This window comes from Podarcis tiliguerta (assembly GCF_965153285.1).
Source record: "Podarcis tiliguerta genome assembly, chromosome: 9".
Taxonomy (NCBI): domain Eukaryota; kingdom Metazoa; phylum Chordata; class Lepidosauria; order Squamata; family Lacertidae; genus Podarcis; species Podarcis tiliguerta.
In genome coordinates this window covers 53,118,046-53,133,406 of record NC_139542.1, presented here as the reverse complement: position 1 = coordinate 53,133,406, position 15,361 = coordinate 53,118,046, and the positions used below count along the sequence as shown (strand labels likewise).

Here is a 15,361-nt window from a genome sequence, read left to right as displayed (position 1 = left end):
CAGGAATCATAAGGGAACGATACTTTCATTGGAACAACTTGTTTGCAAACTGCAAACGCAAAACAGGTTTTAAAACTTTGCAAAGCTCATTAAAACACAGTTTGAAACCTTAATCTGTTTTTTCTCATTTTCAGTATATGCTGTCATCTTATTTTATCTAATGTTTCTGATTTTATAGGACACACCAGTGTTTTCAGTTATCCTAGCAATGTGTTTTTGTGATGATATTGCCCAGTAGATGGTGCTGGGTACATTCAAATAAAATACTATTTGGACAGAAAGGGGAAAGACACAGTTTAGGAGCCAAGATGTGAAATAATAGAGAATGTGTGTTCAACAGAAGATAGAAATGAGTGATCAGCTAGTATGCAAATCCTTCATGAATTTGACTGTAAATAATAAATTGAGATTCCTAATTTTTCATTGAAAAAATAAAAAGAGGAAAATTAGGTACAGTGGTACCTTGGTTCTTGAACTTAATCCATTCCGGGAGTCGGTTTGACTTCCGAAACCGTTCAAAAACCAAGGCGCTTCCAAGCGGAAGCCGCGTCGGATGTTCGGCTTTCGAAAAGTGTTCACAAACCGGAACACTTACTTCTGGGTTTGCGGCATTCGGGAGCCGATTTGTTCGACAGCTAAGCTGTTCAAGAACCAAGGTACCACTGTATTTAGATAATTTTTCTCCTCCACAATTATTTAAACACAAATGCAGAGCAATGAAGCTGCGTGATTCCTATCAGGAGGGCCTGAGGACTACACGTAAGACAAAGAGCACTTTAGATCAGCAAAAATAAGTTATTCCCCCCTCCCTCCCCATGAATATTAGAAAGATAAGTTCTGCCACAAGCACAGGATGACAAACTAAAGGCTGAGGTTCTATCCTAGACAGACTTTTCAAGAGCATAAGCCTTAGTGAGCTCACTGAAACTTATTTCCAAGTAGATGTGGTTAAAATTGGGCTATAAGGCTAAAATGTAACCAGAATTAACCGAGATCATTCACCTTTCAATGTTCCTGTTTTTGTTGGCCTGACAGCGTAAAAACACTGTTATTTCCCTTAACGCTGCTACAGAATTCTATACTGTATTTGTATCATTTCCCTACTGTTGTTTATTTATTTGTTATATCAATTTACATCTTTAACAGAGATGCCAGTGCAGTTTAAACCTCGGAGACAGCCTACCGAATAACAATAGTCTGCTCTCTATCCAGCATTGAGTTAAGCCTAAGCTGTTTAAAGGCGCTTCAGGCCACAGCTATTGCCTGAGAATTCAACAGCAGTGCTGGCTATAGAAAAACTCCCAAGTTACAAACCAACTCCTTAGCAAAGTGTGTGGTCTCCTCCACAACAGTCATTTTCCCAGCCTGAAAGGCCACCAAGTTTGCTACTATCAAGTAGTTTTATTTCGTGTATTTCAGCTATAGAACAGATACTTCATTAACAGTTCTAAGATATGTTCTGCTTTTTTCCTCTGCAGAAACCTCCCACTGTTTTCTACATGGCCACCAGGAAAAATAGACCACATTGTCCATTGCTGTCTATGGAAATTTTACAGGTAGTCAATAATAATAAAAAAATCTGCCTCTGCAAAAAAAAGTATAACGAATAGCAAATTTGCTACAGTTGTCTGTAGATTTTTCTGTAACTGGGCTCATCCATTTTCCTGTGTCTCAGATGTTCTCTTTCCATGAGTTATTAGATTTGTGTGTGAGTGATCTTAGAAGTTTCGTCAAGTTAAAATACAGAAGTGGTTCTACAGGGGTTACTTTTTATAAGCTTATCTGCTCATTTAGAGCAAAATCTTATCTTCTTTATCATCTATTTGGGTTCAAGTTCAGACTGAGTATAGCACAAAACCAAAAATAAGAAGCACAAAGTCTCTCAAGTTACAGGTCCATTTAAATCAGACTTGTATGTATCTGAGTCAGACTTTAATCTGAATCATGGGCATCCGAAATGTATACGTATTGAATCGATGCCATTTCATTTCTCTCGCTTTATGCAGGGCTGGTACAACTGTTGTAGCTGACACCCTGAACTCTTACTTTCTGGTTATTGTGAAATCAGTAAGTATCTTAAAATAAGCTAACACAATGGCAATGCCATATTGGGTGGGAGGTTACCGCACCATGGAATTTATATTGGCCACATTGAAAATGAAATGTACATTTTTGTAATGCCAAAAGCCACTTTTTGTGGCTTCACAAAGTTAGGATATCCAGATAACAATTCCAAGGGGTTAGCTGTATTTGTTCTTGTAGCAAAACCACACCCAAAAAGGTTGTGTTACACTTTAGATACCAGGTTCTGCGTTCATCGTCATAGGATATGCAAACAAACCCTATTTTTTTCTCTTTTCCAAACTGATTTAAACGTGTGTGCCATTCTTTTCCATTGACGTATTTAACTTTGGATAATGCCCAGTTTGTAGTTTAGCTAATAAAGGGGAAGAATGGTTAAAGTTAAGGAAATAATATTATAGTTAATGCAATACAATATAATACAAAAATTTCTCTATTCTTGTAGGGTCGTTGCATGGAGGCAGCAAAGCTGGATCCAGAGACAATTAGCATTTGGGATGGTGATTGTTCTAATCTTCTTAATCAAATTCTGCCCAAAGTAATTCAAAAGAGAAGATAGATTTCACTAAGTTCCTTACATAACACAAGCACATCCTGCATTAGACAACTTTTACTATACTCTGGGCACATTTTCAGTACATCATGGAAAGAGTAACAGGTTCCATTCATTTGGAAACAACAAATCGAGCAATTGATGACAATAAAACAATAAAATAAAAACAAGTGTAAGGATTCAGAACTGACTGGTTAATTGCAAGATTACTGCTTTTAATTTGCTAGTGGCAACCTGTCAGAATGGTCTCTGCCACCTGGTGACCACTCTTACATTGTGTGCCACAAAACAGAAGCCAGATTTGTGTTTGCGTGAAATGAAGAAGTAAACACATACCATTATGGCACACTCTTTTATCTTAGTCTCTGGCATGTCCCTTCTTTAGCACCTACCAAAGCCCCTCTTTTGTTCTTCAAAGGAAGTTCACAATGATAGCCGACAGTCCTCATTTTGTGAACATGGAGCTTGGGCAGCTTCTTCAGCATGCAGAAATATATACTATAGTCGTACCTCAGAAGTCGAACGCCTTGAACTCAAACGTTTTGGCTCCTGAACGCCACAAACCCGGAAGTGAGTGTTCCGGTTTGCGAACGTTCTTTGGAACCCAAACGTCCAACGTGGGTTCCTCGGGTTCTGATTGGCTGCAGGAGCTTCCTCGGTTGCCTTGGTTTCCGAACGTTTTGGAAGTTGAAAGTACTTCCAGAATGGATTCTGCTTGACTTCCGAAGTACGACTCTACTAACTTTTTCTAGGACTTTCATACGTATGGATTTCTGTAATCACAGTGTCATGCATCCCCTTATGTAACAAGGACACCATCCATTTAAGGCATATTCAAAGCACATGGCTTCCTCCAAAGAATCATGGGAACAGTAGTTAACCCTAACAGAGATATGATTCCCAAGACCTATAACCAACCAGTGGCGTAGCGTGGGTTGTCAGCACCCGGGGCAAGGCAAGTAATTTGCGCCCCCTAACCCGGGGCAAGGCAAGTAATTTGCGCCCCCCCCCCCCGCTGCACTGTCCCTCCCCCAGATAGTCCCTCGCTCTCTCTCCGCACCGCACCGCACGCCTGGCACCCTCCCCTCCACAGTGGGCGGCGACCCGGCGGCTCGGATCGTATTCGCAGAGCCAGCACTGCAGTGAGAGAGAGTGAGTGAGCCAGGTAGGGGCAGAGAGCTACGAGTGCGCCCCCCCCCAGATGTTGCGCCCGGTGCGGCCGGCCCCCCCTGCACCCCCACGCTACGCCACTGTAACCAACCACACTTTCTTTGAGGGAAGCCATGTCTTTTAAATGTATGGCGTATATATGTGACCTTGTTGTCAAATCAGAATTATTTTCTAGTATGGGAATGACTGGTTGATAGATGCAGAGGGGATAAATGGGTGTTGTACCAGTCTCTGAGCTCATTTTAGTGTATTGACTGAAGATAAGCAGGAGTTTTTCCTATAAACTGTATTTTAGTCTGAAACCACAAACAAATTACTATAATAACTAATCAAATTCATGCACACAGACATGAGAATAGCCATTGCGAATGATGATTTGGAGGCCAGAGTCCCCTATTAAAGAAGCCAGTTCTACACGCATTGCCCTAATTGGCACGGTAATGCAACCTGAATGAGCCAACTCTGTTTCCTGCTTGATTTTATTTTGTCTTTTTAATTAAAGCATAATTAAGACAAGTTCTGCAAACATCAAACTGAACCCTGCACGCTGCAATTCGCAAGCAATAATTTAGTGCCATGTTTTCTTTTTTAAAAAAAAGAAGAAGGAAAAGAAAGGCTAGGTGGTCACATGGTCTGTGGCAATGATGCTGAAGCCTGTATATGTAATAAGCATTATGTATTCTGATACGTAGGGTGATGGTTTCAAAAATACGTATATTTTAAAGCATTCTGAAAACTAAAATGTTTTTAAAAGCTATTCCTTTTATTATAATTTGCTGCATCTTTATGGACATCTCAGCTCCACTGAGAATGACACATAGATATACATCTGAAAAGCAAAGGCCACAGGTAGGACAATGAAGTCACATTATTTCCTTTAAGTTTGTGTGCATATGTATATGGGTGCTTTGGGGACATAGAATTCCATTATTTGGGACCCACATCTGTGAAATAAGCCCTATACAGTGGTACCTCGGCTTAAGAACTTAATTCGTTCTGGAGGTCCATTCTTAACCTGAAACTGTTCTTAACCTGAAGCACCACTTTAGCTAATGAGGCCTCCTGCTGTGCCACCGCCGCACAATTTCTGTTCTCCTTCTGAAGCAAAGTTCTTAACCCGAGGTACTATTTCTGGGTTAGCGGAGTCTGTAACCTGAAGCGTATGTAACCTGAAGCATATGTAACCCGAGGCACCACTGTACTGCATTCCTACCAATCACGTACCAGTGATTGTGGAGTGGGGCTTCTGAAGACAGCCTATGTGAGAAGTCAAGATAATATAAGAGAAAACACTCCTTTAAATGTCCTGGACTTGGGCACAATCTGTTTCATTTAAAGTTGATCACCAATACTTTGCTTTGTTCTTAGAAAAAGACTGAAAGCCAATAAAGATTGGCATGCATACACACACACACACACACACACACAGTCGTACCTTGGATCCCGAACGCCTTGCGAGTCGAATGTTTTGGTTGCCAAACGCCGCAAACCCAGAAGTGAATGTTCCAGTTTGTGAACATTCTTTGGAACCCAAACATCCAATGGGGCTTCTGTGGCTTCCGATTGGCTGCCAGAGCTTCCTGCAGCCAATCGGAAGCCGTGCTTTGGTTTCCGAACGTTTTGGAAGTCGAAAGGACTTCTGGAACGGATTCCATTCGACTTCTGAGGTTGAACCAGTGTATATATTCTAACAATAATATATTCTGACAGCAGTCTAGAAGCAGTATTTTGCACTAAGCTGGGCAGGCATCTTGATTGAACTCTGAAAATACAGCTGCCCCTTAGAGCCATGGCAATTTCCAGACGTTTTAATTGTATGTTCTGGACATTAGTCACCCATTAACAGCGCAAACATTTGGACAATAAGCATGCTGGTTTTCTTTATTTTATTTTTTCACGTTCTCTCCCCCCAACCTCCATGTGACCAGAAAAGGCAGAATCAGTTCTACAAAATAAGGCATGTATATAAACATGCCTAAGCTGTGTTTTACAGGACACACAATTTACATTTCCTTGCATTCAATTTGGATTTGTTTTGCACAGAATTAATATTTTTAACACAGAGAACACAAATTATAAATTTGACTTACTTACAACTGCATTTATCTTCCTCCCTGGAAAACTGATACAGCTTTATTACTCTCTTTTATCCCAAAGGCATTTCCTCTCTCTTAATTACAGCAAATAAAACAAATTAACACAAATTTCCCCCTAGTGTATTCAGTTATGCTCTAGTTAACTTTTCTGCTTCTCCCTCAGTCCAGTCAAAGCAAAGCCCTTGGTGGTTAACCTTTCTTAACTTGACATTTCCACCGTTAAGAGTAAATTGCTAGCCCATTGCGACATTTACCACATTTTTCTTTTCACAACAGGTAGCTTCATTAGCTCCCCGTTTCCTAAAGATTAGGAATCTTGAACAAAGTGATATTTTTGTGAGTATCTGAGTGGCGCAATCCTTGTTGAGGAAACAGCATGTGTATTTGAAAAATTGCTCCAATTGGCCAAGCCTGAAGAAAAAGGCTACAGGACAAACTAAAAAAATGTGCTTAGAAAATTAGTTCCATGATAGTCACCTGAGGACTTTGTGAAATGTGCATTTTTATTTTTGAAGGTAACAGCCCTCCAGTTCTTGGACTGAAGGTTTGTTGCCAACTTTAATGCAGTTCTTGGTACAAATTCTTCTGAAATACATAGAATGGCCATTCTTTTCATGCTAATCTGCTCAACATGGAAAACCAAAATGGAGCAATTGTCATTCTTAGTGGCTGACAGGCGACTGAATTCTGAAGTGTAGCAGAGGTGGGGAATTGGAGCTACCTGCCTGGCCAGAACCAGAATTTGCCTAACCTACCCCTTGCTTACCTGTCAGTTACAGGATGTCATATGGCATTATTCAAAGCTCAAACTGTGTCTGCAAAGCTGCAATTCTTCTTTTGCATCTCCAGCCACAGAGGTGAATAAAGCTCCTTTGCATTCCCAGCTTGAACTCAAGTTGGGGATGCAAAATAATCAATGGGAGTCCACTTAAGAGTGTGCACTGCCAATCTTCATTTGCAGTTGCAGCTTGAATTGAAGCTGTGGCTGCTAGGGAAGCGTCTTCCTTGGATCTTTCCCACATCTGACACCATCTGACACCGCATGATCTCAGGTGTGAGAATGGTGGGTGTGGCTTGCCCAAAGCAGCCCATTGGGCCAACTTCCAAGCCAATGCCTCACGGGCCTAATTATCCCATGGGCCAGAGGCTCCCCACCACTGTTCTGTAGGGGTTGGCTGGGGGAATTTGGCTGGCACAACTCCAAAAGATTGACACATGAAAGAAAGTAAATTGTTTTCAGCACAAACGCATCAGTCTTAAAGTGTATATTTGCCATTACAGGGATTGACTGAAATAATGGACAAATTCTGTGACCTTCAACTCAGTTTGGTAAGGAATTATTTTGAACAATGCAGGGAAAACATGTTCCCCAACCCCATATGCTTTATTTAGGCTTTTAAACCTTTTAAATATTATATTAGGACTGGGAACCTGTTGTCTCATCCTCAGATTGGAAAAAAAAAGCTCTCTCTATGCAAAAAGTTTTAATCCAGTTCCTACAAGTGGAACACCATGAATTACAAATTACATACAAGTGAAATAAACAGTACCTGGTGTCCCTTTTCTGTTTTAAATGCTGCTTTCCAAACCTGTGTTTCCAAAGTAAACTTGATTCTGGAACCCCAGTGGGGATAAATGTGTCTAAAGGAGGGATGTTCTCAGGAAAAAGCAGGAGGTGGGGGAATAGTTAAGCATCTTGTCCTTCCTCTAATAGCAAATCACTTTCCCTCCCACTATGACAAATTGTGTGGATAAAGTATCGTCAGACTTACATTGCATACAGCTGCAATATGATGCGTATCTTTCTAATAGGTTACGATGCCTCTGCATGGGGCAGGTGCACAGAGATCGATGTGTACTTTGCTGATTGACAGGGCATTGTTATTATTTTTATTTTATTTATGTTGAGGGGTTGAAGCCCCAGCCTACAATTTCATACTTTGATTTGATTTGATTTGATTTATTTTATTTTATTTATTCAACACTTTACCAGAAGTTGGGAGGGACACACATGGCTCTTGTAGGAATTTGTGAAGCAAACACAGCGTTGGACATTTATATATTGCTTGATGAATAAGCTTTTCTGAAATACTCAAAGGGGAAAAGGCAGCCTACCTTGGTTTAGTGGCCTTCAGTGAACATTTCTATATGTCCATAATAACACTCAAATGATGAAATGCAAACAAGGACATTTGACATTTAAGTTATGAATAACAAGACTAGCATCGGAGTAGTGCTTCTGCATACACATCTGCCAATCTACAGGTGAGGGAAGGATGTGGGCAGAACTATAGCAATTTATATTGGGCGGTTGAACCTACACTTTCTCACTTCCTTCTCAGAGTAGCCTTTTGGCAAAACCAGTAGCCAAATATGCCTTAGAAAGATTTCTTTGTCTGCTCCGTGTCACATCATTTCTTGTTAGCTCACAGCAGAAGTCCAGTTTCTTCCTGAATTAAATTATTTTTGTAGCAGGCAGCAGTGTTTGTTCTAAAAATGACCAGCTGTCCCTTATCCCTTATCGTTTTGTTTTGCACTCAGTTATAAAGAATTCCCATTGTGTTTTACGTTTGACTGATCAAACATTTGCCATTTTTCAAAATAAAATCTATACAGTGCACACCGTGTAACTGCTCCCCCAGAGTCTCATAAATTTTAAAAAACTAATGACGAGCAAGCAATGTACTGAAGAATAATATAGAAAGGGGTACTGTCTCAAGACTATAATCTTAAGTGTCACAGTTGTGCCTTTCCTTATCCACTTAAAAGCTGTGCAGTACATTCAAATAAAGCAGAGCATACCAAAGCTTTCAGCCCAAACCTCAGTTGTGTGCATTACCTAACGGAATATTTTTTAGCCATGCTGCTGAGTAACTATACTTTGAACCCTAGCCAATGTATCACAACTACACATTGCGAAATGTCTTACTCTTATATAGTCTTCTGCAAAACCCTTTTGAAAAGAAAAGCTGAAGTTGCATACCACCCAAAACTCTTGAGTGGCATGAAATTGCAAGGTGGGTTGCAAAGACAAGTAACTTTTCTAGGAACCTGAGCCCAAGGCAGCCCAATTATTTGTATGGTTTCGGAAGAAGTGTGAAGTTAATTCTGAATTCTGCATTGCTTTCCTTGCTTTCACAGATCAGCGAAGGAGCAGAGTGCATATTAATTCCCAAAAGACTTTTTCTTGAGGAAGCACCCCTTAAATCCAGGCAGATAGCTCTAGAGATGGCGAACAGCTGCCCCACAAAGAGTATGATCCAGGAGAGCTACATTATACAACAACTATGGAGCACCTACAAGTTGCAACTTGTTAAACAACACCTTGAAAGGTGTGCTAGGCTACCTTCAACAAATATTAGTGGCTAATTGGCATATTTAGTGGGCAGCCCTAGGTTTTCTGGATTGCTAAGAAAATTTGTTATTATATTTCAGTTCTGCTTAAATTAATGATCAAAGCATTTCACACGGCGTCTGAATAAAAACACATGAAATCTAATAAAAATCAGCATTTAGACAAAATGTCACAGCTATAACTAACAGATTTGCCAATACAGTGGTACCTCTGGTTACGTACTTAATTCGTTCTGGAGGTCCATTCTTAACCTGAAACTGTTCTTAACCTGAAGCACCGCTTTAGCTAATGGGGCCTCCTGCTGCCGTCGCGCTGCTGGAGCACGATTTCTGTTCTCATCCTGAAGCAAACTTCTTAACCAGAGGTACTATTTCTGGGTTAGCGGATTCTGTAACCTGAAATGTATGTAACCTGAAGCGTCTGTAACCCGAGGTACCACTGTACTCTATTCCCAGTACAGTGGCCTGGCTATGGCCTGCTGATTATGAAAGACAACAGAGCCTAGCAGGGGAATTCTTGCTTCTCTTAGTATAGTTTTACCAGTTTAGAGACAACAATTGGTTGATGCAGGATCACAAGTGTATATTTACAGTACAAATGTTGATTTTATATTGATTTAACTGCCATGGCACCCCTGAAAGTATCCTGTAACTATACCTTGGTCAGGGTTTTGAGAATAATTTTGGGGGATAATTTCTTCATTATGCATAATGTCATGCATGGGTAATAGCCAACAATAGGGAAGCAGGTGGCACTATGGTTTAAACCACCAAGCCTCTTGGGCTTGCCAGTTGGAAGGTGGTGCGCTCCCATTGCTCTGTCCCAGCTCTTGCCAACCTAGGAGTTCGAAAGCATACCAGCGTAAGTAGATAAATAGGTACTGCTGCAGCAGGAAGGTAAACGGTGTTTCCATGCACTCTGGCTTCTGTCACGGTGTCCCACTGCACCAGAAGCGGTTTGGTCATGCTGGCCACATGACCTGGAAAGCTGTCTGTGGACAAATGCCGGCTCCCTTGGCCTGAAAGCAGAGATGAGCACGGCACCCCAGAGTCGAATTCGACTGGACTTAACCATCCAAGGGTCCATTACCTTTTACCTTTACCTTTTACTAGCCAAAGGGACCCCTGACCGTTAGGTCCAGTCATGGTCGACTTTGGGGTTGCGTCGCTCATCTCGCTTTACTGGCTGAGGGAGCCGATGTACAGCTTCCGAGTCATGTGGCCAGCATGACTAAGCCGCTTCTGGCGAACCAGAGCAGCGCACGGAAACGCCGTTTACCTTCCCGCCGGAGCGGTACCTATTTATCTACTTGCTTTCAAACTGCTAGGTTGGCAGGAGCAGGGACTGAGCAATGGGAGCTCACCCTGTCGCGGGGATTCGAACCGCTGACCTTCTAATCGGCAAGCCCTAGGCTGTGTGGTTTAACCCACAGCACCACCTATAGTATAATATACTTATGCATAAATACAGTGTAAGTCACTTTGAGATCCTTTGGTGACAAGTTTAATTAATAATGAAACTGTAATATATACTGTAGCCTTTCTTTTGCAGAAACTCTTTAATTTGTTTATTACTTGAGTGACATTTTGCTGGCCTTTCCCATGTAATGTGAAGATTTTAGTGCCTGTTTCCCTTGTGCAGGGTTATTGAATTTCCTCCAGAAAGAAAGCCCAGAGGTCCTGGGTCTGGGATTATTATTATTCCAAGGCTCCCCAACTCAGACCTGGAGTTTGTTGTTCTTTGACTCATAGTGTTGTGGCCCATACTAAATGGTTGTGAATCTGTTTCCGTAATGTACAATGCTTCCGGGAGGCATCCTCCAGTGCCCAATTATCTCCCATCTGGAGAGGCAGTATTCATGATTTCCCTTCCATTTCTATCTCTCCTAAAATAGCAATTTGATAGAAAATATAAATATAATAATTTTAAAGGCCCCCAATAACCCCCTTTAGATATTGTCACTCCAGCTAATAGATAATTTGTCATATGTTTAAAAACAGATGCTTGATTTCTGCTGAGGTTATCCAGTATGCTTCATAATTTCTGACAAAATGAGAAAAGGATCAGTTGCCAAATGTGGCACAAATGACTTTAGAGGGGGGAAACTACTGCAATCAATTAAAACTTTTGTGTGCAGTTATTGCTTAAAAATTGGAGAAAATCAGGATCTGCTCTAGAAATGTATCTGCTTAAACTACATGCAAAGTAACAGAAGGGAAGAGCAAGCTTGTACACTGTAGTGCTGAAATTTTATCTTTTACCAAGTATGTTGCTGAACTGGAATGGATCTAGAGAAAAGGTGCTAGTCGGGAGACAGAAATGCTGAAGATCTCGGGCTGTGTTTCCACTCACCTTGAATTTACTTTGGTTCTTCTTTTATCAGCATGATTTGGGTGGGTGGAGGATGGTCCTCTCTAGACTCCTCCAATGATTTCAGAATTGAAGGGAAGGGGTGGCTTGCACCCAGAGCTCTTCACCTCAACCCTGTAGAATGGCTTGAAGGGGCATCAGGTAAACCTCCACAATGGCTAGTTCCTCTCACCTTTTAAAAAGAGTGTGTCAAGGCATGCAAAAGCTGTCCAGTTTTTTGCAGGACGTATGGGACTGCTGGAACTTTGAACGGCAGCCCCACCACCAAGGCAACATTGCCAACATCACCAGCTTCTCCCACTCCACTGACTCTATTAGAAACAGCTTCCTTGGGTTTGGGTACAGGATACTGAGGGCATCCTTTATTCCATGGTTAGGCAAACTAAGGCCCAGGGGCTGGATCTGGCCCAATCGCCTTCTAAATCCAGCCCGCAGACGGTCTGGGAATCAGCGTGTTTTTACATGAGTAGAATGTGTCCTTTTATTTAAAATGCATCTCTGGGTTATTTGTGGGGCATGGGAATTCGTTCATTATCCCCCCCCCCAAAAAAAATACAGTCTGGCCCCCCACAAGGTCGGAGGGACAGTGGACCGGCCCCCTGCTGAAAATGTTTGCTGACCCCTGCTTTATTCCCTCCTGTTCATTTACAGTTGTTGTGCAACTGTGTGTTTGCACCTTCAGGAAAGATGTGGCCTGTACTCAACGTGTAAGAACATAGTGAGAGTCCTGATGGGTTGGCTCAAAAATCCATCATTTTGTTTCCAGCAGTGGCCAGTCAGATGCCTCTGGGAAGCAAAAAACCAACAATGTTTCCTATCATTTATCCCCCAGCACCTGCTATTAAGAGATTCCATTTGGTAATTGTGACTAATAGTGACTGATAAATCTTAGTTTTATTAGTTTCTTAGACTCTTTAAAACAAGAATTTGACTAAGAGAAACTAATACTGGGATCCACAAAGTTCCTCTGAACATCATAAAGTAATTCCAGCATAGAACTAATCTGAATTTTGAAATAAGAAAAAACTCACAATGGGGAGAAAATCTACTTAAAATGTACCTTTACAGTAGATACAACAGGAATCAATAGAAAGTCAGGCTGCTACTAAACTGCAGGCTACCTTGTCTTTAAAAAATAAGAAAATTAAAAGCCCAGTGGGAGAATAGTTCTCGAAATGACCTGGAGATGAATCTGAAATTCATATTACTGTTTTGACTGGAGGGCTGTTTTCCTTCACCTGTCCCCCCACAGAGAGTAACTCCAACTAAATAACAAAATGAAGAATTGACTTGCTTGGTCCAAAATGCAGACATGGCGGAGTATTTAGACAGAAATCAATTTTAATCCCAGGACTTAAAGCTGATCAATATAGGAGGGTAGCTTATTAATATAGGAGAACACAGGAGGCTCTTCTGTTTGCTAACAGTTCTTTAGATCCTGTCAAGCTGCCATCTTGGCTGTGAGTTCTGGAGGACCTGCTCCCTGCCTTGCAGGCCTTTTCCCACCTGGCCAGGGAGGGTGGGGCCCTGACTGACTCCAGCTGCAAAAGCCGAGGCTGCTGAAGAGGCCAGAGGCCATTTTGGGGTGTCTCTTAGTGCAAACCCAGGTTAATGAGCCTGAACTTCCACATGAACCACCATTGGCAGGAGTGACAGCAACTGCAGCAGATATGTTCTAGGCTTTGTGATATTTTTTTGCCTTATTAAATATGCTGTTTAAAATGTGACTTTTTGTTAACTTTGCTGCATTAGATGTGCATTCTGTAACTGACCTCTTTTGTAATGTTTTTTTTTAAAAAATAACTGAGATAATATTTTAGTTTCCTGTTAGTTATGTTGCTTTGAATGTATACTTTATACACGGCTACCTACCTGTAACTACTTTATATTTGACTTTCTTCAGTAATGTTTCATTCTGGATTGTTTTATTTGATGTTTTAATGTGTTGTAAACTGCTCTGAGATCTTTTTTCTTAAAACTATAAAGCAGTATAAAAATAAAATGAAGAATAATAATATACCTAATTTGTAACCCACCAGGCCAAATGCAACCTTCATGCCATGTGTACTAGTCCTCTAAAGTCTTGACAATTTCCCTCCCTGTGCCTCTGCTTTCCGTCTCAGACAGGTACCAGACAGGTACCAAAAGCAGGAAGTTTACCTAAGTCCCTTGTAAATGTGGGGCTATGAGCTATGGAGCATCACAAGTTGTGCAGATCTAGATCCTACCAAGGCGTCATCCGAGGCTCCTGTCTGGAAAGGTTATTACCCCCTAATCTCTCTGCATTTAATTCTCACTTGAAAAACAGCAATTCAATGTGCAACATTTCCCTAGCAGGAAAAGAAAGGCAGCCTGGGCTCAGAAGAAGACAGCATAGTAAAGGTTTTTTGTTGGTTGTATTGTACTTTATCCTCACAACAACCCTGTGAGATATGGTTGGCTAAGACAGTGATGAGCCCAAGGTAACCCAGTGAACCTTATAGCTGAGGTAGGTTTTAAATTCTGGTTTCCCTATCCAAAGTCTAATGCTGTACTAAACTACATCAGGCTGGCAGAGAATGGGAGAAAAAGTTGCATCAGTGTGTGCAAGGATGGAAAAACAAAAACCAAGAAAGGCACGAAATCAGATAAAGAACATCCAAGATCCACAAAATGCACAGCAATGTTGCTTTCCAGTTGAATCAGGACTCCACTTTCACTGCAGAAATGATGGCAATGTTCATGCCTAATTTCAGTACCTTATTTTTTGTAAACAAACAAAGAAACAAACAAAATCACCACCAGACACAAATCATGTAGATTTCTCTAGCTCATAGCTCATCCCCACACACCTGGGGTTCCCCAAGTAAGTGAACAATAAGCATGAAATTACTCTGTGAAGTCCACATTCTCTCTTCTGATTAATTATGATTAGGTCAACTTGCAAAAAAAGGCAAGTAGTAGCCAAAAGTAATAAGCAAAGGCACTAATAATTTGAATGTGCCACCTTACTGTCATGTAGTCCGCAAAACGCTCCATAATTGGTGAGTAACGATAAGAAAAACAGCATACCAAACACCAAGCTTCTGACACACAGAGAATGTACTTTCCTACAGACTCATGACAAGAATTTGACAGGAACTTCACAGCTTCTTAGAACAAAGTGCAGTTGAGCATTTTTAGTTAACCCACAAAGCGCCCATCAAGAGGTAGTGATTGTATATAACACACCTCAGTGGGAGCTGTGTTGAGGAAAGATGGTAATGTAGACATAGCGGGCAAATTTTACTGTCATCGCAAGCTGTAAACACAGCCAAGCTTTCTCCCATCCCTTATTTTAAAACTACAATGGTCTGTGATCGATTGGGTGGAGAGAAATTGGGAGCTGGAGGGTTGTTCTTCATCCATCCTCTCCCATTATCAAGGGCAGAATTAGAAGTGGAGTCTATTTATTAATTACATTTATATACCATCATTAACTTCCAAGGAGCTCAAGGTGGTCTGTATGGGTCTCCTCCTCCTCATTTCATGCTCACAACCCTCTGAGGTAGGTTAGGCTAGGAGATGGTGGTTGGTCCAAGGTCACCCAGCGAGCTTCATTGCTGAGTGGGCATTCAAACCCTGGTCTCCCAGATCATAGTCCAACACTCTAACCATCGCACCACGCTGGCTTTAGAACCTGAGAGGGCTGCCAAGACATTTGGTTGCCTGAAGCAGAACAGCAAAAGTGCAGCCCTGATCTAGTCAAGATGTTTA

At 41.3% G+C, this 15,361-nt stretch overlaps 2 protein-coding genes across 6 annotated transcripts in view; one reads left to right on the top strand and one right to left on the bottom strand.

The window, feature by feature from the left end:
- Window positions 1–13,641, top strand: part of LOC310685644 (cyclic nucleotide-binding domain-containing protein 2-like) — a 43,290-nt gene extending 29,649 nt beyond the window's left edge. Inside the window, exons 8-14 of one of the 2 annotated variants that reach the window (XM_083458410.1) lie at window positions 1,479–1,556; window positions 2,007–2,067; window positions 2,528–2,582; window positions 4,605–4,654; window positions 6,178–6,237; window positions 7,183–7,230; window positions 9,043–13,641. In XM_083458410.1, the coding sequence (XP_083314536.1) occupies window positions 1,479–1,556; window positions 2,007–2,067; window positions 2,528–2,582; window positions 4,605–4,654; window positions 6,178–6,237; window positions 7,183–7,230; window positions 9,043–9,270 (580 nt within the window). In that variant the 3' untranslated portion in view covers window positions 9,271–13,641. Of the gene's footprint in view, window positions 1–1,478; window positions 1,557–2,006; window positions 2,068–2,527; window positions 2,583–4,604; window positions 4,655–6,177; window positions 6,238–7,182; window positions 7,231–7,894; window positions 8,306–9,042 lie in introns of those variants that run through there. The other variant, XM_083458411.1, reaches the window with a different exon arrangement.
- EXOC1L (exocyst complex component 1 like) overlaps window positions 1–15,361 on the bottom strand; it is a gene marked incomplete at its 5' end in the record, with an annotated part of 117,205 nt that overhangs the window by 43,154 nt on the left and 58,690 nt on the right. The gene's annotated exons all lie outside the window — the stretch shown is intronic.